At 45.8% G+C, this 26,441-nt stretch overlaps 1 protein-coding gene across 1 annotated transcript in view; it reads left to right on the forward strand.

Annotated features, from left to right (window-relative positions):
• Positions 1-1,365: 1,365 nt before the first annotated feature.
• The window catches only part of DMRT1 (doublesex and mab-3 related transcription factor 1), a 102,964-nt gene continuing 77,888 nt past the window's right edge, over positions 1,366-26,441 (forward strand). The window contains exons 1-2 of the mRNA XM_024734279.1: positions 1,366-1,740; positions 5,050-5,239. Coding sequence (XP_024590047.1) covers positions 1,393-1,740; positions 5,050-5,239 — 538 coding nt within the window. The 5' untranslated portion in view covers positions 1,366-1,392. The remainder of the gene's footprint in view (positions 1,741-5,049; positions 5,240-26,441) is intronic.

Consider the following 26,441-nt stretch of genomic DNA (forward strand, 5'->3'; position numbering starts at 1 on the left):
TTAGAGGCACACTTGGGTGTGTAGGAAGAAATGATCAGCAGGCCTTAGGGCTGGATTGGCCGTGCAAGTGCAAAGACAGAAGACAAACATGGTTGGGGGTAGAGGTGCAGGGAAGGCTGTAAGAGGATTTGGGTTTTTGGAGGAATAATTAAAATGCACAGATCTTGGGCTTCCCTGGTGGCGCAGTGGTTGAGAGTCCGCCTGCCGATGCAGGCGGGTTCGTGCTCCGATCCGGGAAGACCCCACATGCCGCGGAGCGGCTGGGCCCGTGAGCCGTGGCCGCTGAGCCTGCGCGTCCGGAGCCTGTGCTCCGCAACGGGAGAGGCCACAACAGTGAGAGTCTCGCGTACCACAAAAAACAAAAACAAAAAAAACCCCACAGATCTTAAGTATGGAATGAATTTCTGATAAATGTCTATATCCCACCCCCACCCCCACCCCAACAGAGGTTTTTAGAAGACCGAGTTTCCAGTGCCTGCAGGTCCTAAGCGAAGTTGCCTCAAAGGCAAAAAGCTGCATGTCCCTGAAGTAAGAAGCAAGAAGGACTGGAACTCCAGATTTGAAAGTTATCTGGAGCCAGCGGGTGGCAATCTTGTGAGCAAACGAGCACAGGTGCAGGAAGAGGTAACTGGAGAACAGAAAGGCCCAATGTGGGGCGCGCTTAACCCCCGCACACTGAGGAGCTTATTTGCTGTTATAAGCGCAGAGACTTTTCTCAGGCCTTCCACCTCATACTTAATTCTCTTAAATGAGAAAGAAACCACTTTCTGGCTGGCTTCTTTCAAAGTCTGCCCTATCGAGCTTGGAAAATGGCGTCACTGGGGGGAAGGGAGCTGGAGGATCCCACAGGGTGGTCTGCCCCTCCTCCAAGCAGCCTTGACGACTAAGATGCACAGCAACCTTCTTGAGCTGGGAAGCCCAGCTTCCTCCGTGCAGCGTGCTAGGGCAGCCCGGCCTGGGCACGCTGAGCGTACGGGGATCACACAATCCCCGAGCACCTCTGCTCCGGGTGTGCGTTTGCAGTGGCTCTGCAGCAATGCCCTCGGTGTTTGCAGCCTGTGCAAGCTTGCACGCAGCGGGAGCTCGGTGCCTAGAATTGGGGGGCGGTGGGCGTGGCCGCGCTTCCTCGCGCCTTCTCCCGCGCAGGCAATCCCGGGAACGTTCTGAAAAGTATCCAAAAGTTCTGCGCCGCGCGCGCGCAAAAAGGAAAAAAAAAGCAACGGGCACAACCCCCCACCACTCTGGGAGTTGCGAGTCCCGACCTCGCCATTCCAGCTGCACCTCCGGCTGCAGCGCGTACGCCTCCAGCGCCTCCTTCTCGGGAGCCTTGCCGTCGGCTGGGTGCTCCCCTTGCAGCCACCGGAGAGTCCCTGCGCATCCCCTTGGAGCACCATGCCCAACGACGACGCATACAGCAAGGCTTCGCCACCGTCGGAGGACCCGCACGCCCCTGGGTCACCACCGCAGGGCAAGGCCGGGGGCTTCGGCAAAGCGGCCGGGGCGCTGCTCGGGACCACGGGCGGCGCGGGCGCCGGGGGCAGCGGCGGCTCAGGCTCGGGGGCGTCGGGCATGGACGCCGCCGCGAGCAAGAAGTCCCCGCGGCTGCCCAAGTGCGCGCGGTGCAGGAACCACGGCTACGCGTCGGCGCTCAAGGGCCACAAACGCTTCTGCATGTGGCGGGAATGCCAGTGCAAGAAATGCAACCTGATCGCAGAGAGACAGCGCGTGATGGCCGCGCAGGTGAGTGCGGGCGCCCCGGAACCGGGGTTCAGCCCTTAACTTTTTGGGTAAAGCCCCTCGGACCAGGCGGGCGCCATGCGGGGCGCGGGTTCGGCGGTGCTTCCCGACAGCCGCGGCGCGCTCGGGGCCCGGGCTCCCAGCCACGCGCCGACGCCGCTCTCGGAGGGCCGCTCTCGGAGGGCCGCTCTCGGAGGGCCGCTCTCGGAGGGCCGATGGAGCAGGGAGGTGCGGGGTTTCCTCTGCTCCGGCGGCTCCGGATCCTTGACCCCTCCCTCCAATAGGAGTTGTGGGGATCTCCCCCTCGTGGGTCTCGGCGGTCCCGGGGGTCCCGAGGATCCCCAGGATGTCTGATTTCCCTTTCAGAGCTGGGAGTTGCGGGGTTCGCACTGCTGGGGAAGGCTCCCCGGGATCTTCGACCCCGCTTCGGGCAGAGAGTTTCGGGGTTTGCGCCTTCGGGGGCCCCCGGGATCTCTGACCTCGCTCTCCGAGCAGAGTTGGGGGGTTTGCCCCCTCGTGGTTCAATGGGATCCCTGACTCCGCCTCGAGCAGGGAGGTGCGCTTATATTAAGGAGGGTGCCCGCTCTGGCTACTGGTTAGGGCGAAGCGGAGACCCGGCTGGCTGCTGCTTATCCGCAAAACGCGTCGAGAGGCTTTGTTTTTCTGGAAAAGGCGCTCTAACGGACGCCAGGGTGGCGTGGTCCTCGTTGTGCTCTTGGCGCACTTTTCGTATTCGCCCGGGTGGATCCAGGTTGAGTGTCTCAGCCATTTTGAGCACTACGGAAATTTCATTAGCCTTTTAAAATTTGCTGTCTCCACCGAAGTTATTAAAGTACAAATTACTTTGAGTGTGTTTTAAAACACACCTAAGAATTTTTTAAAATCTACGCAGAGGAGTAGATGCAAGAGGTTGAGGTTTTGTCTACCGTTCATGGAGTGTGTTAGTTTTTTAAAGCATCCTAAGCTGGGCAGTAATTTAGCACCTTCACGGAAATGGTTAAAGTCGTTGGTATCCTAAAATGATTTTTAGAAGAGAATAATATACATTCTTTCCCGCTGAAAGTTGTTTCATCCTTTTAAAACAGGTTATTTAAAATGAAAAGATACCAAAGAAATGCTTACTATGTGCTACTTTCGGTTAGGAATGGGTAAATAGCCCCCATTGAAAATGATTTAGGATCCTTGAACAGGAGTGCACAAATGCTTAGAGATTATACTTTTTATGTACATCCAATTTTGAAATGTTTTAAACTAGATATATTTTGGCTTCACAGATTGCGAGCGCACTCATGGAAATACAGGTTGTTTTACTGAGTTTCTTTATAGACTTTTATCTTAATCTGTAATGGATGAAAAGAATACACTGAGGGTAGCATTAAAATGCATCACAATGAGTTTACTGAAAAAAAAAAACCTTATGAACATTTAAATTGTATTTGTAGGTAGAAAAGTTTTCTGAACATTTACCTGTTGGCTTTAATATTTAATATGGAGAGTATGCTTGGGAGGGGAATTGTCCTCAAAATAATAAAAAGATATATCCAAGTAGGGCCATTAATTTTGAATAAGCTGTATTAATAGGCGTAGTAACTTGGAAGGAGGATGTTTGCTTTGTTAAAAACAAAAGCAACTCAAGATTACTTTTATAGTATGAAACGTCACTATTTTCCACACCAGAAGGCTTGTGCTGTGCTGAATGAAATCCTTTGACATTCATGTAACAGGCATTTTTAGTCATTCTAAAATAGTTTGAAATTGATCTTAGATCTGACTCTAAAACAATTGCATTTTAAATCAATTGCCCCACCTTCCCCATTTAAATAACATTTCCTAAGAATGCTTGAGAGGTCTTTGTAAAAGTGTTTTCAGTTTATGGACTATGTAATACCCTGTACGTTTTGTGCATGCATGGGATCCGTGTAAACCAGGGTCTAAGTTTGCACTGACATACTTCACAAGTTCATGGGTATTCTTTTAAAAAATTTGTGGTCAAATCTTTAATATTCTGTTCCTAAACTTCTTGGTTAATAAGAGAAAATTCAAGAATTAAGCTTAATTATTTAATCTTAATGGATTATTCAAAGATATTTTTAAAGTTGAAGACTCCTCTTGTTATGAGTAAAATTACTTCCAAATTAATCATTTTTCTAAATTTGGACTACGGTATTCCTAAGACAATGTGTACATTGTAGTTGTGTTTCTGGTTTACCGTTTTGATTTCAACTTTCGGCTTGTATTTGGGCCTCTGAGGTACAGGTGCTTCCCTTTCTCATTTCATTATTACCAATGGTCAGTTTCAACAGAAAGTCTCCAGTTTTGTTATCTGTAGTAAGCCACAGTACAATTTATTTTCTTGACACCTCTTTTTTCAACCTTAAACAATGTTATTTAAAAGAAGAGGGACGATGAGGAGTGTCTTAGGTACGCTGCGTCCTTTCCAGCCCCCACTTGAATCTCCTTCCCTCCTGCCTGGAATACAGCACGTGTCCTCTCCCTTTCTCTCCACCTCCAGCCTCTCTCTCCTGAGACTTCAGCGCTGTATGCCAGCCCCCTTTTCCCCATTACTTCTGTATGTGCTCCCTCCCCCACAGAGAACAGGGCTCTGCAAGGTTTCCTGAGCAGCCCCTGCCTTCCCTGCCTACCCTGCTCCCTTATTCCGGGTCGTTCTGCCCCTTCATCCTTGCCCGTCAAGCCCCACTCATCCTATTCTTCAAGGCCCTGTTCCAGTACCACCTGCAGCTTATACTTAAACTTAAAGCCGTTTTTGCCCCAGTTTCTTCGGGAGGATCTGTGTATGCCTGTCCTGTGGTGTTTACCACGTTTTGTCTTGAGTTGCAGTTGCATGTTTGCCTGTTTCCTGCTTCTCCTTTTAAACAGTGAGTACCTTGGGAACTAATCTAACCTTGCTGTATCTTGCTGGTCGCTGTTCCAGGTACAGCAGCCTTTGACACATCTGTGGAAGGAAAGAGTGAGTGACCCCATTCTCCTTCCTTCCTAGTCTCTCCGTGCTGGCTTCTCCTCACGCTGAATGCCTCTGCTAACTCCGCAGCTTCTCATCCAGCCTTTCCCGCTGCTCTACATACTCACTTGTTTAAGGGACGTTTTAGGAGTGCTTTTACTGTGGGCCAGGGACTCTGGCTGGAAACCATTTCTCTGCTTTGGCTGCATCTCAGAGTTACCTGGGTAGCTTTAAAAAGCAAGGAGGGATTCTCAGGCCTCACCCTGGGGTGGGTGGGGCTTCCGTGGCTTTGGCAAAGCTGTACTGAGTGACTCTGGGGTGCTGGAGGGTGACCCACTGCCCTGTGCTTCCAGGTGGCCCTGAGACGGCAGCAGGCCCAGGAGGAGGAATTGGGCATCAGCCACCCCATCCCGCTGCCCAGCGCGGCCGAGCTGCTCGTCAAGAGGGAGAACGACAGCAGCACCCCATGCCTGATGACTGAGGGCAGCAGCCCCTCGCAGCCCCCGCCGGCCAGCACCCCGACCCCGCCCGCGGCAGCGGCAGGTAAGCCTGTGGCTGGGATGGAGGGATGAAAGGCGTGGCCACAGAAACAGAGTCTCGGGAAGGTCCTGAGCCCCAGAGCACATTCAGAGCTTAGAGGTTTCTTAAAAGATCCTCCCTCCTGAAGGTCTGTTTTTGACGGCCTCACAAAGGAGGTGGGCCTGAATTCTAAAACCAGAAGTTTGACGGCTTCACTTTTCTGTTGGTTATTTGTCAAGGCTGAATCTGGGCAGGGTCAGCATCACAGAATCCCCGAGAAGTGAGAGTCCAGATTTCATCTCAGTCAGCCCCTTCCATTTGTGGGTCCTCTTGGTGGGAGCTAAAGATCCTTGTTTCTTAGAATGAAAGTCCATTTCTCTGGAAAGGACTGAAGTCCATCTGGGGAGACTGTCTAAAAAGCCAAATCCTATGTGTCAGCTATCAGTGGATACTGGAATTGAGGCAAGGCGTGTCCATTGGCTTCAATTCTCTCCCAGGTACTAAGATTATACCAGTGGCTGCATGTATGCTGATTCATTTCATTTCATTCTTAGAAGAAGGAAGTATTAATCCTATTTTACACCATGGGAAAATTGAGATATAAAAATTTTAAGTGACTGGCTACATCTGAAGAACTAGAAAGTATCTGAATTGGTCCATCTGTCTTCAAAGCTCACTATGCCTACTGCACTGGGTCTCCAAATTACCTCAAGAATTATGGTATGCTAGAGCTGCACTGTCCAGTATGGAAACCCTTAGCCACATTTTGCTATTTAATTTGATTACAGTGAAATAAAATTAAAATATTCATCGAAAGAAGATATACAAATGGTCAAAAGCCCAAGGAAAGATGCTGGATATCATTAGTCATTAGAGAAGTGCAAATCAAAACTATAATGAGATATCACCTCACACCCATGAGGATGACTACTATCAAAAAAACAGAAAATAGCAATATTGGTGGGGATGTGGAGAAATTGGAACCTTTGTGCACAGTTGGTGGGAATGTAAAATGCTGCAGCTGCTGTGGAAAACAGTATGGTGGTTTCTCAAAAATTGAAAATAGAATTATCACGTGATCCAGCCATTCCACTTCTGAGTACATACCCAAAAGAATTGCAAACAGCGTCTTAAAGAGATATTTGTATATCCATGTTCATAGCAGCATTATTCACAATAGCTAAAATGTGGAAGCAACTCAAGTGTCCACTGACAGATGAATGGTAAGCAAAATGTGGTAAAAAACATTACTTAGCCTTGAAAAGGATGGAAATTTTGACACATGCTACAATGTGGATGAACCTTGAGGACATTATGCTAAGTGAAACAAGTCAGTCACAGACCCACAAATACTGTATGATTCCACTCATACTTAGAGTAGTCAGAATCAGAGAGACAGAAGGTAGAATGGTGGTTGTCAGGGGCTGGGGGCAGGGGGGAATAGAGAGTTATTGTTTAATGAGTACAGGGTTTCAGTTTTCCAAGAGGGAAAGAGCTATGGAGACGGATGGTGGTGGTGGTGGCACAGCATTATGAATGTAGTTAATGCCACTGAGCTGTGCACTTAAAGACGGTTAAGATGGTAAATTTCATGTTGCGTGTAGTTTAACCACAATAAAACATAAAATTAAAAAAAGTAAACATTTAATTCCTCAGTTGCACTAACCGTATTTCAGATGCTCAACAGGCACATATATAGCGGAGGCCTGCCCTGCTGGCAAGTGTGCATTTCCCTTTCTCACAAAGCTCTATTTAATGGCACTGGTCTAGAACGCAGGGGCTCTAAGAAATCCACCAGACAAAGATCTGTGACATCCTGTTGGCAAATGCAGGCATATATTTCATGTTAAACACATGTGCCGAGGTTCACAGAACCTTTTGAGCCTTCTAAGCCTCCATGAAATGGAGCCTTGCAGTGCGGTTCCTCTTAAGTAAGCTTTTCATGAGTTACTCAGTCTGCTGCGCTTAACCACCAGGGTAAAGTTGTCAGCTGCCTAGCTGTCATTTAACGAGCTGTGCAACTTTAGACAAGTCACTTTAGCTCTCTGGTCCTATTGCTTCCTCTTCTCAAAAATGAGGGATGAGGTCTTTGAGGCTTTTGAAGATTCTAGGAGCCTTGACCATTATAAAGAAGAAGGTTAGCGGGCATCAAAGAAGGCAGGTGAGAGATAGACTTGTAATCTCTGCTGCAGGTCGGTGTGTCTGTGTATCTGTCCCTGTGTGTGTTACTGGGGCTACAGATTCTGTAGCTAACAAAGGGAATGGTATTATTTTCTTTAGCTCAGTTGCTCATAATATATATTTACAGCAGTTTCTAAACTTTCCTTTTCTTAAGAAGGAAGGAGTATATCTGTCAGAAATATGATTCCTGCACTTTGGGATTTTAAGCTGTGTGTAAGGTTAATTACCAAATACTACCAGGTCAGGGCAGACCTGGTGGATTCAGCTGGAGGGACTGATAGGGGACGTTCCAGAGGAGTAAAGAGGGGAGTAACTCATTTGATGTTCACACACATCTTATAAAGTAGGAATTATTATTCCTATTTACAGATAAGGAAGCCAGTGGTAAGGAAACTGCCCCAGAATAAAGCTCAATTAAGCTGGGATTCAGCCTAGGTCTGTCTGGTCCCAAAGCCCATGAATTTCTTTACCTGCCTGTGAAGTGAGGCTGTGGGAATAGTTGCCGTGTTTCCTTGGAAAATGGACAGTTACAATTAGAGGTTATGGTTTAATCCTCAGAAGGGATTTAGGGCTGATGGGCAAATAGGAACACTGTTAGGGGCAGCGCCATTCTTGGCTGGCATGGAAGGTTGCAGCCACTGGTCTTCACGGGGAGAAATACAGGGACAGGCCCGTGATGGATAAATGTCAATGCTGGGCATTTGGTAGGAAACCACAGGTGAACTTGGTGTAGCCTGCTGTCCCGCATTGCACCTCAGTGGAAGGGGTGTCCGAGTTTGATAGCATACCCCAAGATAGCGAAGCCTTAGAGAAGGATTTCAGGCTAGATGGAGTTCAGAATGACAAAGAAGTTCTCGCAGGGCATTTCAGAGTGGTGATAGGGAAAGTTACAAATAGAAGCAGCAGGGAAGCATGATAGAAAGTTCAGGGTCAAGGAGGATGTGACCAGATTCCCTTCTTTGCTTCTGGAGCTGATAGACCTTGGAGTCCTTTTGGAGTCTTGAACCAACAGTCCAAGGGAGCGCGGAGTGTGGAAGCCAGCAGTATGTATCGCTCCTGTGCTCACGTATGGGCGGGGAGGCTATGCCTGCCCAAGAAAGATGGGCCAGCTCATCTTGGTGGGGCAGGAGCCTCATCCATCATCATTACTCAGGACTTCCACCAAAGCTCTTGAGTTGGGATCATTAACTTCCGGACTGGGCTGGGACTTGAACAGGAGAAAACCAGAAATGCCAGTAGAATTAAACTGTGTAAGGTAAAGAGGGAGAAAGACAGAAAGGGCAGTGAAGGGGAGGGAGGGAGGGGGGAAGAGAGGGGGAGAGAGAGAGAAGCAGTGACAAGACAGATTGACTGAAGAGTGTTCCTCACGTTGTATGCAGCGCAGTGGGCCCAACTTCCTGCATAGTGCGCTGCTAACAAATATGTAGCTTGTATTAAATTTCCAGAGATAAGGATTTCTTTAAAATAACATTGACCTTTATGCAGGTAAACGGTAAACATTTATAGAGGACAAAACGTATTCAACGAATATATTCCAATCCCAACCTGTAGGGTCTTCTTTTTGTTATCCCAGGATTGATTACAAGCTGCATGTGCAAGCTTGCGTGTCTATCGTTTTCATACGTGTGTATGTGTATATATAATTTATATATTTAACATAATGGGAGTGTGTATTGTTCCCACCCGTGTGTAGTTTTTATTTCTTTCATTTAAAACTGGAATTTTTTAGTGGCCTAGTATTCCATTATATCGACGTGGAAGGCTTGGATTTGCAGTTACCTCGTGAGAAGTGGAAGTTGTAGCAGTTGTCATGGGATAGAGCAGCCCACCAACCTGGCTTCCACGGGGGCGGGTTGCTCACCTTCTCTTTCACATACCTGATGTTGAGTGTCTGCAAGGGCAGTGGTTTAGTGAAATCCAGCAGATGTTTATGTCCTTGAGGCTTCTTCGTTATCTCCTTTTGGCTCCTGAAAATGCCAAAAGGGAGAGTGAGAAATGCCCGAGAATTATTGCTGAGATTACTGGCTGAGTTCTAAGGCCTCTGCGAAGGAAATTGGGTTTACCAAGCTGTTGTTTGATCTCTTGGAGAGCTGATCCCTCTGAGTAGGATAACACCTTAGAAGAAAGTCTCTACGATCCTTAGCCAAAGATTGGCCAAGATGGATCAAAACACTGCCTGACGATTCCTCCCACCATAGGTATAAAATATTTTTGTTGTTGTTTTCATCTATGATCACTATGATCATCTATGATCTATTTCTTTTGAAGAAATGCCCTATTCGTTGCTGTCTGTTACATTGGCAGGATCAGATACGCTAATCAGGTGCTCTATCGATTAGCAGATGGTTTCTTCCCAGCCATTTTGGGTCACCTCGAAAAAAGGGGGAGCACTTCCGGTTATAAATGACGGTGAATTAATAGCAACTTCAGCATTATTTCCGTGGTTTTACTTTTAAAATTTTAGCTTCCTAGATATATATTTTTTGTTTTGAAAGTTATCAACTGACTTAAAAAATCTCATAGGCATTCCTCCTCTTTGAAATGTGGGCTCCTCGTTTTATTTTATATTCTGCTTTTCCTTCAGCCTCCTATGCAGCAAGTAGAATGCCATTTTATCCAGAGCTCATGCCGAGGTCCGCATAGTTCTCTGCCTCTCCTTTTCTGTGCAGGGCTGTCAGATGAAGGGCTGCATTGTAGAGAATTCGGTTCTGCATACGTGTCCTTTGTAAGTAAGAACCTGAATGTTATCTCCTGGGGCCTCCCTTCTGGAGCACCCTGGGCTTCCACACACACGCACGTTCGCACTCCTCCACATCAAGCCGCCTCCTGCCATCTCAGGCCTCCCCACTCCAGCGCCCACGGCCTGCTTTCACTCACCTTTCCCCCGTTGGAAGGGTCGGCCAGGTCTGCATCTGATAATGGCGGGACCCCCTCCTTCACTTCTCTTCTTTAGCAGTAATTCCACTTCAGCACAGAGAGAGAGCTCATGCCGGTAGGGCACACACGCCATCCTGGTTATGTGCCTTCGAAGGGCTTAAGTGCTTTACAAACATGCAGTGTGGTAATTTGAAAATGGAATAATGTCCCCATGCAGTTTTTACCAGTAAGAAATGTGACTGAGGAGATAACAATTGAAGATGTTGACTTAAGTTTCTTAAAAATAAACTTTAGGGCTTCCCTGGTGGCGCAGTGGTTGAGAGCCTGCCTGCCGATGCAGTGGATGCGGGTTCGTGCCCCGGTCCGGGAGGATCCCACATGCTGTGGGTAGGCTGGGCCCGTAAGCCATGGCCACTGAGCCTGCGCGTCCGGAGCCTGTGCTCCGCAACGGGAGAGGCCACAACAGTGAGAGGCCCGCATACCACAAAAAAAATTTTTTAAATAAATAAATAAACTTTATTCATTGGAGAAGTTACAGATTTACAGCAAAATTGAGAGGAAGGTACGGAGATTTCCCATACACCCCTGCCCGCACACATGCACACCTCCCCCATTATCAGCATCCCCCGCCAGAGGTACATTTGTTACAATTGATGACCCACATGGACACAGCGTAATCACCCAGAGTCCATAGTTTACATTAGGGTTCACTGTTGGCGTTGTACATTCTGTGAGTTTAGAGAAATTAATGATGACGTGTGTCCATCGTTATAGTAGCATACAGAGTAGTTTTGCTGCCCTGGAATCTTCTGTGGAGTTATTTACATTTGAAATATTTCAATTTTTATCTTTGCAGTTTTCCATGTTGTACAGAAAGAAGCATTTCAAATGAAACACCAAAACATTTTATCCAGGTTAGTTTGAGAGTTGATATTTGGAGGATCCTAGCTACTTACATGAGATGAGCTCCATTTGATTTTAGGCAGAGCTCTCAATTTCAAGTAGAATAGAGGATGTGGAGATTAGGTTTAAAAAGCATTCAGATAAAAGCATTCCCCAATTTTACATTCAGAGTCAAAGAAATTTCCAGGGTGTTTAACAAAACAAATCTTAAACTGAAGCAAGAGTTGGAGGCTTAAATGAAAGGAAACACTTAAGATTGATAGTACTGACCATTTTGATAGCCTAGTGTTTTTTTTTTTGTTGTTGTACGTGGGCCTCTAACTGTTGCGGCCTCTCCCATTGCGGAGCACAGGCTCTGGATGCGCAGGCTCAGCGGCCATGGCTCACGGGCCCAGCCGCTCAGCAGCATGTGGGATCTTCCCGCACCAGGGCACGAACCCGTGTCCCCTGCATCGGCAGGCGGACTCTCAACCACTGCGCCACCAGGGAAGCCCGATAGCCTAGTGTTTTAAATAGCGTCTCAGTCAATTTTATTTATTCCAAGGGAAGTCTCTGCTTATGTGTCAAATATAACAGTTAACCGACCTGATAGAAATTCTCTGTAGACAGTATTCAGAAGTTAAAATGACAAAGTACGTAGGAAGTAGCCGACTGGTCTACCTTGGCTAGAAAGGAAATTTGGAAAACATCTAGACCCACAAAAAAAGGTAAATACAGGGTTTAAAGTCACAAATTAGTTTTTTTTAATTGAAGTATTGTTGACTTACAATGTATATATGTGTGTATGTATGTATTTATTTATTTATTTTTGGCTGCTTTGGGTCTTCGTTGCTGTGCATGGCTTTCTCTAGTTGCGGCGAGTGGGGGCTACTCTTCGTTGCAGTGCACAGGCTTCTCATTGCAGTGGCTTCTCTTGTTGTGGAGCACGGGCTCTAAGTGCACGGGCTTCAGTAGTTGCAGCACGCAGGCTCAGTAGTTGTGGCTCACAGGCTCCAGAGCACAGGCTCAGTAGTTGTGGTGCATGGGCCCAGTTGCTCCGCGGCATGTGGGATCTTCCCGGACCAGGTCTTGAACCTGTGTCCCCTGCATTGGCAGGCGGTTTCCTAACCACTGCACCACCAGGGAAGCCCTTGAGTTACAATATTATTAATTTCAGGTGTACAACATATTTTTATAGATTATACTCCATTTAAAGTCATTACAAAATAATGGCTATATTTTCCTGTGCTGTACAATAACAAGTTAGTTTTATAACAGCATATGTAAAGGACAAAGAAACATTTGCTTGGTTTACACTGCTGTCTGCTTGGTGAAAGTGTAATCTTAAGGGCAGGGATTGCATTTTTTATTCATCATGTTCTCATGTGCATAGTACAGTACCTGGCTTTGTAGCATGTGGTCTGTAAACCTTTGCTGAATAAATGAATAGTGATGGTTAAATTTGAAGTTGTGTTTTAAAACACTCTGTTAGTGATCATGAACCCACTTGCAGATATCAGAGTAAAATCATTGATGTTCAATCTGCATTTTTTGTGACATTTTTTAAATGTATCTGAATTTTTTAAATGACTAAAATTTCAAATGTAGTTTAACAGCCTAAGGTGAAATTCACATGCTATACACTTCATCTACTTAAAGTGTACAATTCAGTGTTTTCTGGTAAGTTCACAGAGCTGTGCCACCGTCCCTGGAATCTAGCTGTGGAACATTTTTATCTCCTCCTAAAAGAAACTCTGTACCATTAATAGTCACTCTCCATCTGCTCCCACACTGGGGTCATAGGCGACCTCTTTAACTTAGCCTCAGGTTTGCAAGGTGTAAACCTGTTGTAGTATGTATTTATTAGTCCTTTTTTAAAACTAAATAATATTCCACTCTACAGATAAATCGTATTTTGGTTTTTCTCAGATGATGGAGTTTTGGGTTGCTTATGCTTTTTGGTTGGAGTTTTGGAGTAATGCTTCCATCACATTTTTATACCAGTTTTTATATGGATATATGTTTTATTCTCTTGGGTATATATTAAAGAGTGGAATTGCTGAGTCATACAGTAACACTATGTTTAACCTTTTGAGGAACTGTCACAGTATTTTCCAAAGAGGCTGCACTATTTTACTACATTCCCACCAGCAGTGTGTGAGGGCTCCAGAAGATTCGTACTGAAATTTTTTAGAATTAAAAGGTAAGATGCGGGCTTCCCTGGTGGCGCGGTGGTTCAGAGTCGGCCTGCCAGTGCGAGGGACACAGGTTCGAGCCCTGGTCTCGGAAGATCCCACATGCCGCGGAGCAGCTGGGCCCGCGAGCCACAATTACTGAGCCTGCGCGTCTGAAGCCTGTGCTCCACAACAACAGAGGCCGCGATAGTGAGACGCCCACGCACAGCGATGAAGAGTGGCCCCCGCTTGCCACAACTAGAGAAAGCCCATGCACAGAAACGAAGACCCAACACAGCCATGAATAAATAAATACATTAAAAAAAAAAAAGGTAAGATGCCTTCATCCTGTGAAGTTTTTAAAAATTGAACAGTAAGATGCCTTCACGCTGGCAAACACTAAAGATATAAAACCCAGTCAGTGTCTCTTTGATGATCAGAAGTTTAGATCATGGAGGGTTTTCTAGGTTTGCATTTTATTATCACTAGAAATATGTTAATATTCAGTCTTTTAAAAATTTCCTATTTTCCCTCATTATCACATACACTTTGTAATGAAAGGAATAGTGTTTGAGGAATTAAACCATAGAGGGAACCGGTGACAGATTTTCTTTGTTGTGTTTTTGGTCCGTAGAAACGTTGGTTTGTTTCTCAAGGGCTTAAGCAACTTTTTAGACCTTGGGTGACAAGCATTTCCTCAGAACAAGGGAGAAGGAATTCTCTTGCCCTAGAAACTTGGCAAGAATAGTTTTTATCTTTGGATTTCTGAAAATGGAAAACCGCCGTCACTCCTGTGGAAAGTAGAAGAGAACACCCGCGAGCTGATGAGACTAGACAGCTGTTCTTCACGTTGCCAGTTGGAAGAGGGTAGTTCATAGACTCAGAATTTACTGCCATAGTTATTCATAGCGTTGGAAAACTTTTATAGGTGGTGGGGGACACTAGGTATCATTGTAGTGCTGTTCGGCCTTGTGTTTGCTGCCGTAGGAGACTTTTGGAATGTCAGAAGGCTCATCTGTGTCGCCAGTTTCTCCTGCCTGCCGCACCGTGTCCCCCTGGAGTCCTTGACCCTTGGGTTCCTGGTTATCTGCTGGTTCAGGGATCCTGTCTATTGACGACCTCCTCAGCCACCCACTACTCTTTGGATCTCGTGGATGCCCTTCTGTCCTATCTGTTGTTTTATTAGCTATCTTATTTTTAAAAGATTTTATTGTGGTAAAATATGCCTAACGTCAAATGGACCATTTTAACCGTTTTTAAGTGTACAGCTCAGTGGCATTAAGTACCTTTACAGTTTTGTGCAGCCATCACCACCTTCCATCTCCAGGACTTGTTTCATCTTCCCAAACTGAAACACTAAACCCGCTGAGTGATAACTCCCCATTCTCTCCCTCTCATTAACTTTTGGCTAAGGACAGCCTCTTCTGCTAACCCGCCTTTCTTGGCCTTCGGAATCACCTGTAGACTCACATGAGATGATTCCTTTTATCTCGTCAACATCTTGTTTTTTTCCTCTTCTTCCCCCAGGGCCGCAATTTTTGCTTCATTGCTGACTTCTCTCTTTGTTCTATAGGCTGGTCTAATTTGTGCCTCTGAGGACTCTGAAGTTGCTTAAAGGGCTGAGGTTAGTAGGGAAGGGGGCCCAGGGTAAGGCCAGCTGCCACCTGATGTGGGATACTGTGAATTCTGTACCTCTGCCAGGTGATCTGGACTCTGGGCCTAGGAGTGCTCTGTGTTGTGCCATGAAGCCAAGGGAGTGGAGTGAGGGTACCTCTGGGCCCCCTGGGGCTCTGACTGCAGTCTCACTGGTTCTTGACTTGTCAGGGTTCCTTTCGCCTTGGTCACAAGCAACTCTGTAAGTGCAGGTCTGAACTTCTGTCTCAGCCTCAAGGTGTCTTACTTTTCAACTGATAAAAAAATTCCCCCTAAGAAAATTCACATAAATATTGCTCCCTGTTGCTGAACCAGATTACATTGCAAACCCAGTTTCCTCTGGTTTCTTACATCTGTTACTAGACTTCACAATCACTAACCCAGTCTTAGTGTACAGTACCACTGAGCATGCATTTCAGAAAAAATGCACAAGAAACTCTTAAAGTAGACTATAAACAGCTGGTTTGTAGTCAGAAGAAGATACTGATTCCGTATTCTAGTAATAGCACATTTTCTGATGTTTATTGGCAGTGAGAATTCAGCCACCCAATGTCAGCTCAGTCCAGTGTATACTAACAGCTGACTCTTCGGTATTGATCTCAGCACTTATAAAACTACTCCCTATTTTTACAGCACCCTTTAACTCTGATCCTGAGGTTGGGGAGTTTATCTGAAATGCAGTATATACATTAATTTAGGGAAGCAGATTGGATTCATCAAACACTAATAACTGTTTGCTGAACTGAGTTGAATTCATCTTTGCTGGTGAGTCTGCTATCTGGGCCAGAGTCCCTCCCTCCCTTTTTCCCTTTCTTCCATCTGTGTTTCTATTTTATTTTTTGTTTATTCAACAAATATTCGTTGTGTGACTGCATTGGGTCAGACCCTTTTCCAGGCATGAGGTATACAGCAGTGCCTAAAACATCTGTCTCATGGATCTTATATGTCCAACAGGGGAGACAGTGGATAATCAGGTACACCAGTGAGTAAGATGCTTTCAGAAAGTGATGAGCACTGTGGAGACAGAGTGATAAGATACATGTTCTGGAGGGGTCACGACTGTTGACATGGAGGTTAGGGAAAGAGGGCCTCTCTAAGGAGATTAAATCCGAGCTAGTCCCAAGGGACAGTGAGCCATTGCAGTCAAGGTCTGGGGGAAGAGTCTTCCAGGCAGGAGGCGCAGCAAGGTGAGACAGTGCTTAGAGCAGGAAGCAGACCAGTGTGATCGGTGCTGTGAGCAAGGGTGACATCACTGGGGGCTGTGACTTGCTGCCTTGCAGGCCAGGGAAGGAGTTGGAATTTTATGGTGAGTGCGACGGGAAGTCATTGGAGTATTGAAGCAGTGAATGCTGTGATCTGATTTACTCTCTTCAAATGTCTCTGCTGCTGTGTGGAGTGTAGTTTCAAGGGGGAGCAAAGCAAAGACCATGCATTTGCCCAGGCAGAGGGGTGCTGCTTGCACTGGGGTGGTGACAGTAGAGATGGAAAGAACTGGTAGGACAGGAGGTCTATCTTAAGGTAATTTGGGTAGATGGTGTCCACGGCACTTCCTCCAGAGAGCTGCTGCCACGGCATTGCCAGTGCTATGGGGGTTGCCATGGGGGCTTTACCAGTCTGAAAGGTAAAGCGCTGTACGTGGGTGCGGTCAGCAGAACAATGGCCCCCAGAGAGGGCTACACCCTGGCTCCTGGGGCCTGTGAAGGTGTTACTTTCGTGGCAAAAGGGACTTTGCAGATGTGGTGAAGTCAGGCATCTGGAGGTGGGGAGGTGATCCTGGATTCCACGTGGGCCCATTCTAATGGCCTGAATCCTTGGACGTGGAGAACCTTTCCCAGCTGCCCCAGAGATGTCACAACAGAAGATGCTGGGAAGTTTCAAAGCTGGAAAGACCTGATCACTGTTGCTGGCTTCGAAGATGGAGGAAGGGGGCGCTGAGGCAAAGATTTCAGGAGTTCTCTAGAAGCTTGGAACAGCCCTCTGCCCAGTTAAGCACCTTGATTTTAGCCTGGAGAGACCTGGGTCAGACGATGGGCCAACAAAACTGTAAGATAATAAATTTGCCTTGTTTTAAGCCGCTGGATTTATGGCAATTTGTCATACAGCAATAGAAAACAAATATGGTTGATATAGTTTATAATCCCCTTTTCCTTTGTTAGTGAAACTGAAATCTTTTCATACGTTAAAGGACCATTTTTTTTTTTTTTTCTGTGAGCCTTCTGTGTTTGTCCTTTGCTCATTTTTTTTATTCAATCCCCTCCCCCTATCTTGAAGTTCCTTATTTACTGTGGAGATTGGCCCTTTGTGATACGAGCTGCAGTTCCCCCCCTCCTCCACTATTTGGTATTTCAAGCCAGGAGACTAGCTGAGACTAGCTGGGGACAGGCTGCAGAGACCAGGAGCCCGAGGACTGGCCCTGGTCACTGTCCTCTGTGGACAGGCGGAGGAGCCTGTGGCTTGTCTGGTCCCCCATCAGCAGACCGGAGCCAAGTGGACCTGATGTGTTCTTCACACTCTTCCAACCTCTGTCCTCATTCCAGTATAACCGTGGGCAGAGCTCAGGTTAAGCTAATGGCCTCAATGATTGAACCATTTCACACTCATGTCTGGTGCTGTGGTCTAGAGGTTCCAGTATTACTGTTTGGTATATGATAAGCCAGGTGAGGAATGGGATACACTCTCCATTCAGATATTCTGGTTACTAGAGACTAATCTTATTCTTACCAGCGTTACATGAAATTACCGATAGAATGCACATTACCCATCAACTCTTTCAAAATGATTTTACTGCTTCTTTGGTAGATGTTGAACACATTCAGGGTTGTGCTTCCGCCAGGGTGAGGGTTAGTTGTTAGTACCGATTTCCAGATTGGTGCCAGATTAGTTAACAGATCAACCAGTCTTATTAGTGCCAAATTTCCCCCTGAGAGAATGGTATGTAATAGTAGAAGCTTGATCAAAGATCTTGAAGATCGAAGACACCTGGAAACAGTTTTGCTTTTATCTGGTTAACTTTATGCCTGGGGAGGAAGCTCCATGTCACTGAAAGAACCTAAAATCTAGAGTCCAAATACCTGCCTGTTACTCATCACCTCTCCGATTTTGAGCAGTTCACTTAATTTCTGTGTCTGTTTCCTCATTTGTGAAATGGATAAAATAATATTGCCTGCTCAGTTTATCTTGCAGAATCAGTGTGGTGCTCAACTAAGTTTTTTTTTTTTTTTTTCGGTACGTGGGCCTATCACTGTTGTGGCATCTCCCGTTGCGGAGCACAGGCTCCAGACGCGCAGGCTCAGCAGCCATGGCTCACGGACCGGGGCACAAACCCATGTCCCCTGCATCGGCAGGCAGACTCTCAATCACTGCGCCAACAGGGAAGCCCTCAACTAAGATTTTAATGTGAAAATTCTTTGTAAACCATGACGAAGAACAGAAACATGCCATGAAACTCAAGTTTCAGATACTAAAATGAGGAACAGAGGAATGAGTCTGGATATGATCTACCCTATAGCCATAAACTAGGTGTTTTTTTTGTTGTTTCTTTCCTTTTTTTTTTCACCTCAAAAATCAAGCTACCTGACGTAAGAATTGTGTCTCTGGGTAAGGAGTACATAACCCATCACAGTTCCCCTACCCCAGGCCACACTCCAGCAGCCAGGAATCTCCAAGACACATCTTAACACTGACACGTCAGAGTATGAGTAAGCTTTCCCCTTCTTTTCTCAGCCTTGCTTTTCTTTTTGTTTTATTAATTGTACTGACATGTGTCTTTAGTGTTAGCCATCTCTTATCCTTTCTAAAGGGAGTAGGGAGTGTTGGATAACCACACAGTTACCCAGGACTCCAAGATGAGGAAGTTACCTTCAGCAAAACAGGTAACACACTGTCTGTATCTTGTTGCCCCTCACAGTTTGGACAGAAGGCACACGATTTAGAGACCTTGGGCCCTGCGTGTCGGATGAAGAAGCAGGTGCGTCAGCCCAGACCTGGTGGGGGAGGGGAGGGGAGTCCCAAGGACACGGTTCTAATACCTTCATATCGAATGCAGTGGATGGGGAAGGAATTAACAAGCAGGAGCAATGTGCATGGTGCAGAATTCCTCATTAGCAAGTTGGAGCGTGTCAGTGGCTGTCCCATGGTATCCTACCCCAGGAGCTGCTGCCTCGTGGAGCCCCGGCCTGCACTGGGAGAGGCTGGTGGTCACCTCCCTTATCCCTCTCTCCCTTGTTTTTATCTGAGAGATGGAATTACTGAGTTAGAGGGGAAGAGGAGGAAGAAGCACATCAAAGAATTTTCTGGTGGCTTTTGAATAAGGGGCCTTATTCGCTTTAGGGCTGTTAGCTTTGGGTGTGCTGTTTTCATCATGAAGCACCTGGGGTTTGTTTTTCTCTAAAAGACGTAGATAAACTAGAGAGAATCTAGGGGAAGGGCAACAAAAATGATGTATGGCTTGGAGAGAAGGAGAATAACAGTCTATAAATATTTGAAAGGTAATATACAAAGAGGGAGAGAGATTATTTACAGCAATGGAGAGGAGTTTGACAGGGAACAAAAGCTTGCGTCTAGGAGCAGGGGAGAATTGGGAAGAAACAGGGCATATAGTAAGGGTGATTAAGCAAAGAAATGTAATTCTCACATTAGTTTGCGTTGCCAGGAGCTAGTGTGGCAGGAGTAAGGGATGTTTCTCAAACTGAGGATCCACGCACGATTGTGAATAATATTTTCTAATTCCTGTGCGTGAAGGGAGAGAGCAGGCAGTGCTTTATCCTTTGCCATCTGTGTGTGTAGTTTGTTTAATTCCCAGTTCTTTGGCATTATGTTTTCAGAGGAGGTAATGATTGCAGTACTGCTAGCTCTCATTTACTGAGTGTCTGCCTCATGCCAGGTATTGCCTTAGCTGCTTTGTTATTTATATTCTCATTTAATCTCTACAACAACTCTGTAAAATAGGAACTATTTTTCCACTTATAAGGAAGCAGGTTTAATAACATGCTTAAGATCACACGTATTTTGAGTGGTGGAGTTGGGATTCCAACTCGAGTCTGTGACTCACAGCCCATGCTCATGTCCTGTATTGGGCTCCATTACTCTGGTCATGATAATAAGTTGGGACCCACTAGGTAGCCAGGTTACTAAGCTAGGTGAGCAGTTTGTATCCAGTTACAGAGGTAAGTAAAATAGTTGATGTCCAGAGTTCCTCTTTTTTTTCTTTCCTTGAGATATATTTTCTCAGTGTCAGTAAGTGCTATGTTATTAATATACTGCATTTGGTCATTCTGTACTTTCAGTTATACCGTAGGCTTTAACCAGCCTCACAGTTATATAGTGATCTGTTGAATCTCTTGTAAGAAAGAAAATTTGGTAAGTCAGGCATTACGCTTGATCTTAAATGCTGGTTGTAGCGGGGTTTCCTTGGCAGTGTGGTGCACTTCCCTTGGCTTTCTGACTCTGATACTTTATAGCGTCCAGTGTATTGATGATTACTAAAAAACAAAACAAAATACACAGAATTAGCTACTCGGAATCTAGGTGAAGAGCTAGGTGTCTGGGTTCTTCCTGTCATTTGCAAGAAGACACCAGACCTGGACTGAGAAGACCTGGGTTTACTCGGGACTCCAGCTCCTACCGTGTTCCTCGGTGTGCAGGGCACCTTTCTAAGCCACAGCCGGCTCCTCTTTCTGGCTCTCAGCCTTGTAGAGTTATTATCGGTAGCCACTGAAAAGTCTATGTAAACTGCGGAATACATGAGATATTACAGTGAAAAGTGAACATCATTTGCATTCACAGCTCTTTTCTTGGCTCTGCTCCTCTTGGTTAAAATCTAGGACAGTTGGTAACAGTTAGGACTTTTCAGGAGGTTGACCTTATTTAAAGGGGGCAATCTCAGATTTTTTTGGAGGGTGAAACAGAAAGTGTCAAGTGAGTTTCTGCTAATTCCACAACGGTTGCCTCTCCCTTTTGCCCATGGTGCCATGGAATGGAGACCACACCGAGGTTCCTAGCCAGAGGTGGACAGTATGGGATTCAAAATGTGGCTCAAGCCACTAGCATTTTTCGTTTGTACTCTTCGCCTTGCCCATCCTAGCCCTTGTTCTCTGCAGCAAGCACCTTCCCTCCGGAGTTGTGTGCCTTCTGGAAATAACGAGCTTTTTGCTCTCTGTGCCCATGCTGTTCTCCCAGGAGTGGTCCCTAGTGAATTTCTCTCTGGAGTCATCCCTAGATTACTTTCACTGTAAACTGTAATGATTTTACCCTGGTCATATTTCTCCCAAGGTCTCCTATCTCGGTTACTTGTAAGGCTACTCCTCCCCTCTCTTGTTCCCTTTGATCTTTTATAATTGGCTTAAAACTCTCCATATTTAATCTGCGGTGACTTTGTTTCTCCTCCCTATTTTGGTGTTTTCAGTCCCCGAGAATTTAATAATCTGTTGCTTATTATTTTCTTAGTTCTTCTTAGGGTGTCATATTTCCAGTTGTACTGTTTAATTGTCTTTTCCCCATGTCTACATATTTGTTTGATTTTAGCTAGTAATGCAAGTCTGCAGGCTGTCTGTATTTTGACTTGCAATAAATAAAGTCCTACACATTCTGGGGCATTGGTTGGCTTCCTGGTTTCTGACTCAGCTAAACCTGAAGGCACCTCTGTATGGTAATGTCATGAAAAGATGACTCTTCCTACCTTGGAATTAAACAGTTGAGCACCCAGTTAATATAGAATGAATGAATGAATGAATGAATTTGTCGAGTTTTTGAGAGCTTTCCCTCACGAGTTGGCCTCTAGGACAAATGGCTGTGACTGCTCAACATGTATGAAAGAACAGCTCTGTCACCTGCTCCGTGGTTGACTCTTTGGTGAGTCCTTCCTGTGACAGCATCTGCAGTTATCTTTTCAGTAAGCTCAGTTCTTCAGCTCTGAAATCCTTTTAGTCACAGCACTGTAGTCTCTGCTCAGAAGGTCAACTTTACTACCACTTTTGGGCTGGGTCTCGTCCAGAGATGGAAGAGAACCCCCAGGTGAGTCTCCAGGCTCTGCCTATGTTGTTGTTTCCCTTCTGGGTGTGCGGGGTGGGGACAGACAACTTTATCTTAAAACTTGTGCGTTCATGGGAGTATATGCTTTTTTGTTGGTGGTGTTCAGATAATTACTCTTGCTTTATTGTTGATTAAAAAAAAATCTTTATTCTCTGACTTGTCAATACAGTATTGTTTCTGTGATGGAAGAAACCTTGAGAAGCACGGGTGAGGCTGGTGGTTGATGCAGCCACAGATGATACCCAGTGTTTCCCACAGAGTTGGCCAGCTCCTTTGTCACAGACAGAGGCCCCGTGTTTTAGAGTTTATGTAGTCCCCCCTGTGTGCCACAGGCTGTACCCACGCAGAGATGTTCCTGGGTTCTGTGTTTACTTGGAGAATTGCCAAACAGTTCTTAATACTGGTGACCTTTCTGTGAAATGGAGTTTCTGAGAGCATGTTAGATTTCCAGAGACCTGATGGACAATATCTTCATGACACAGGCCACTGGATGAGGAAAATAAAGATGCACGTGGTGCAGCTGTGATTGTAGTTGTAGGAAGCTGGCCACTCATATAGCTTCTGTCATGCTCTTTCTTAGTCACCATGATAACATTTTGGTTGACAGGCCCAGATTGGCTCTTGGTAATCATTTCTTTCAGTTAAGATACAGCTTTCTTTGTGGTTAGGGTGTTGATTGATATGTAGATACAGATATATCTGTGTGTGTGTATGTGTATGTATGTATATGCATGTGTGTCTACACATACACGTGTGTATCCCAAGTTGTCAGAGCCTTCAGGGCCTACCTGTTGCTTCTGCCACTCTCAAAAGCCACAGGTTTCTTGGGACTTCCCTGGTGGTCCAGTGGGTAAGACTCTGCACTCCCAGTGCAGGGGGCCTGGGTTCGATCCCTGGTCAGGGAACTAGATCCCGCAAGCATGCCACAACTAAGAAGAAGTCTGCATGCTGCAACTAAAAGACCCCATATGCCGCAACGAAGATCCTGTGTGCTGCAACTAAGACCCGGTGCAGCCAAAATAAATAAATAATCAATCAGTCAATCCATCTTTTTTAAAAAAAGCCACAGGTTTCTGGCTCTAGCCCCCGCCAAAAGGAAAGGGCATTGTTGCAGTTGGAATCTCACTTGGGAGACCTCATTGGCAGCACTTTTTTCACATGCCTAGGCCTTGACTGCACAGAGGCTGGGAATTCGGGTTCTGGCCCTACATTGGGAGGCAGGAATCATCACAAGTGTGACATATTTTGCTATGCCTTCCTGTCCCTGTGGTTAGTGACATGTTTGGTGGAGCAGTTAGCTGTGAATAGAAGACAAAGCTTGGAGGCGATCACCTCACCTGGTATGTAGTGACTTGTGTACACACTTTGAGAACAGCACGGCAGCAGCTAGCAACGAGGCCACAGTTGCAGAGCTAAACCAGGACCCAGGGTTGGAGCGAGCTGCTTCAAGGATGAGTCAGAAGAGCCACAAGTTAGGGGCTTTGGGACAGTATGGTATGCCTTTGGACCAAATCACAACTCACAGCCCCTGCCCTGCCTGACATCTCCCAATGGAAATGTCACCTCCCGTCCCGGTCTCTGTCGTTGGAGTCTGAGAACTGTCTTGACCTTGGTGTTTGATTCACCTCCACGCCAGCATATGCATAGTTAGTAGTCATTTATATTCTTCTCCAGGAAACCATCAGTAGGAACAGATGTCTTTTAACTTAAGCTGTTCATTGGCCACATTTAAGCAGCTTCCTTTACCCTTAATGACACAGCTTGGCGGTGACGTGTGAGGTCCCTGATGGGGTTCTGCTGCCAGTTGCACACACATCCTTAGATTTACCACCTGAACTTCTCCAGGTATCGGAACAATGGATAACGTTACTTCTTAGGCCTTCCCTGTTGTCGGATTTGGTGAAAACTGCTAGGTTTGCTTCTCTGTCGTTTCCCCTCCCTGACTTTGGTAAAAATGATTGAAAGGTTGGACAAGTGATTATTTTTAGAATCGACTTCTTTTCGTTTCAGAGGAGCTTTACTCAAAAGGAAGCGAGGCAGAAGGGAAATCAAGATGGCACACGTGAAAGGTGTCACCCATCGAGGAGATTCTGGTGGGCGGTCTTGGGTGCAGTGGTAGTTAGTGACTACACAAAAGTGGGTTGGTTTCATTCCCAGCTTTTTGTGTGTGGACATGATAACAGCTTAGAGGCACATCTCCCACCCTCACACCTGAGTGGCGCAGCAGAGAAGACACAGAAATGCCCCCAGATGGCTAAGCATTTCAGCGATCTGCGTGTATAGCTAGCAATCCCCGGCCCCTCTCCTCTTTCCCTGCTAATGTTGAAAAGTGAGGTAAATGTAGGGGGACACTTTGGGCTATGTCACCAAATGTCAGTTCTAGAATTAGTATTTCCAATGCACCTGGAATCCCGAAATCTCATCTTAATAACTGATTTGAACACAGTTCCTCTTCCCACTCAAAAAACACTAAAAGTGGGAGCATATATATTGAATTTAAAAGTTTTAAATTTTTGTAAGTTTTACCCTTTCTCTCTCTTCCCTCTCCTATCTCCACCTTCTCCCAGTAGCAGTCTTTAAAAAGCATGATATAGTTAAACGGCCAAATCCAAGAAAAGGGAGGATAAAGGGCTCCAGATAATTCCCAGTTTGGGTTATCAGCCCTCACATAATGGAGAGTTGATTGTGCTTTATTTTCTTGTTATTTGAGGGGAGGGAAAACTCCATAGAGATGGGAAAGGTACATCTGAAGGAGATCTGAAATACTCCCGATTCGAGATAAGTTTGCCTGTAAACCGTTCTAATGTCGGCTTTGGAATATACCATGAGAAGTACTAAAGGTCAGTAAAGCTTCCTTCACAAATTTAGTAAGAGGGAGCAGTTAGCTGTAACAGTGTGCAGCCCTGGAGGTCATAGACCAAGCTAGGAGAAATAATTATGCATGGTAATGGGCAATTACAGATAATGGCCTTTTGCGGGTGGCAGAAAATACATAGCCCCACAGTCTTGCCTGGAATGAACACTGAAGAGCACATTAACTTTATAGCGAGCTAAAAGTTCAGCCCTGGAACTGCAGCACTCCCGCCGCCCCCCTCCCCAAATAAATAAAATCCCCGTCTCACTTAAGGGAAGCACTGTAGCAGCTACACTTATCAACAGCAGAATTGAATACACGAGGAGGCGGGGATTTGCGGTCGGAAAGGAAGGTCAGTTCTTCTCCACCTGCTGGCTTTGTCTCACAAGTAGAGATGGCTCGGGGCTCAAGGCAGGTACGCGAGTGAAGGGGTTGTTTGCTTTCCGGGCGCCAGGTTTGTGTTTGACGTTTAAAATAGCCTGTCATGATTGCCTTGTGGGAGAAACAGATTGTTCCCGCATTTCCTGATTATGACTCTGGGGAGTGATATCACACCGACTGCATTCAAGGCTACTGTCTGACCTCAGAGAAGGCCAGGAGCGGAGGATTCCGCTCCTTTCCAAGTTCACTTGCACTCAGGAAGCCCTGCCAGGTGCAGCCCAGGCCTCCTGCGGTCCCTCAAAGATGAGCATTGAGAGCAAGGATACCTTTTTTGGGCAGATAATTTGGTGGCTCTCTTGCTCGATGGCAGAGAATGCTCTCACTGTGTTGTGACAGTGATAACGACAACAGCTAACATTTCTCGAACACTGACCCTGTCAGAGCCTCTTTCGCCCTCTGTGGTGTAAGTAGCAGTATTAACCCCATGTTATATATAGACTCTGGGGCAACGGAGACTTAAGTATTAACGGATCCAAGGTCCCAGGGCTGTGGATTCCAGATCTGATCAAGAATTTGACCGGGAGCCCGAGGTGGTGCTCTCAACCCAGGGCTCTGTTGCCTGGCCGCATCGTGTAGTGGTGAATGCCTGTTGTACTGAAAGAAATGCCCCTGGCTTAGGGGTGAAGCCAGAGGCGTCCAGTTGGGCCTTTCCTGCTGACTGCTAACTAAGCAGCTCAGTGTGCCAGCTCAGGATGAGACACTGACACCAATTGCTCTGAAATCCGCCCTCCTGGAAAGAGAAGAGCCTGCGATATGGAGGTTCTCAAATTTCTTACACTCTTAAAAAAATTCTTGAGGACCTCAAAGAGCTTTTGTTTGTGTGAATTACATCTATCAGTATTTATTGAATTAGAAACTAAAACTGAGAAATTAAGAATACATTTGTTAATTCCTTGAAAATAATAAATCTATTATTTGTTAACCTAAGTAACATATTTTAATGAAAAATAACTATATTTTCCAAAACAGATTAGTGAGGGAGGGTGGAATTGTTTCACATTTTTACAAATATCTTTTATATGTCTGCCTTATTAATAGAACACAGCTGAGTTCCCATGTGTACTTCATTCAGTCTTTTTTTTTTTTTTTTTTTTTTTTTTTTTTTGGGACGCGGGGCCCTCCCCCTTTTTGGCCT

Source organism: Neophocaena asiaeorientalis, unplaced genomic scaffold, assembly GCF_003031525.2.
Source record: "Neophocaena asiaeorientalis asiaeorientalis breed wild unplaced genomic scaffold, Neophocaena_asiaeorientalis_V1.1 scaffold256, whole genome shotgun sequence".
Lineage (NCBI taxonomy): Eukaryota > Metazoa > Chordata > Mammalia > Artiodactyla > Phocoenidae > Neophocaena > Neophocaena asiaeorientalis.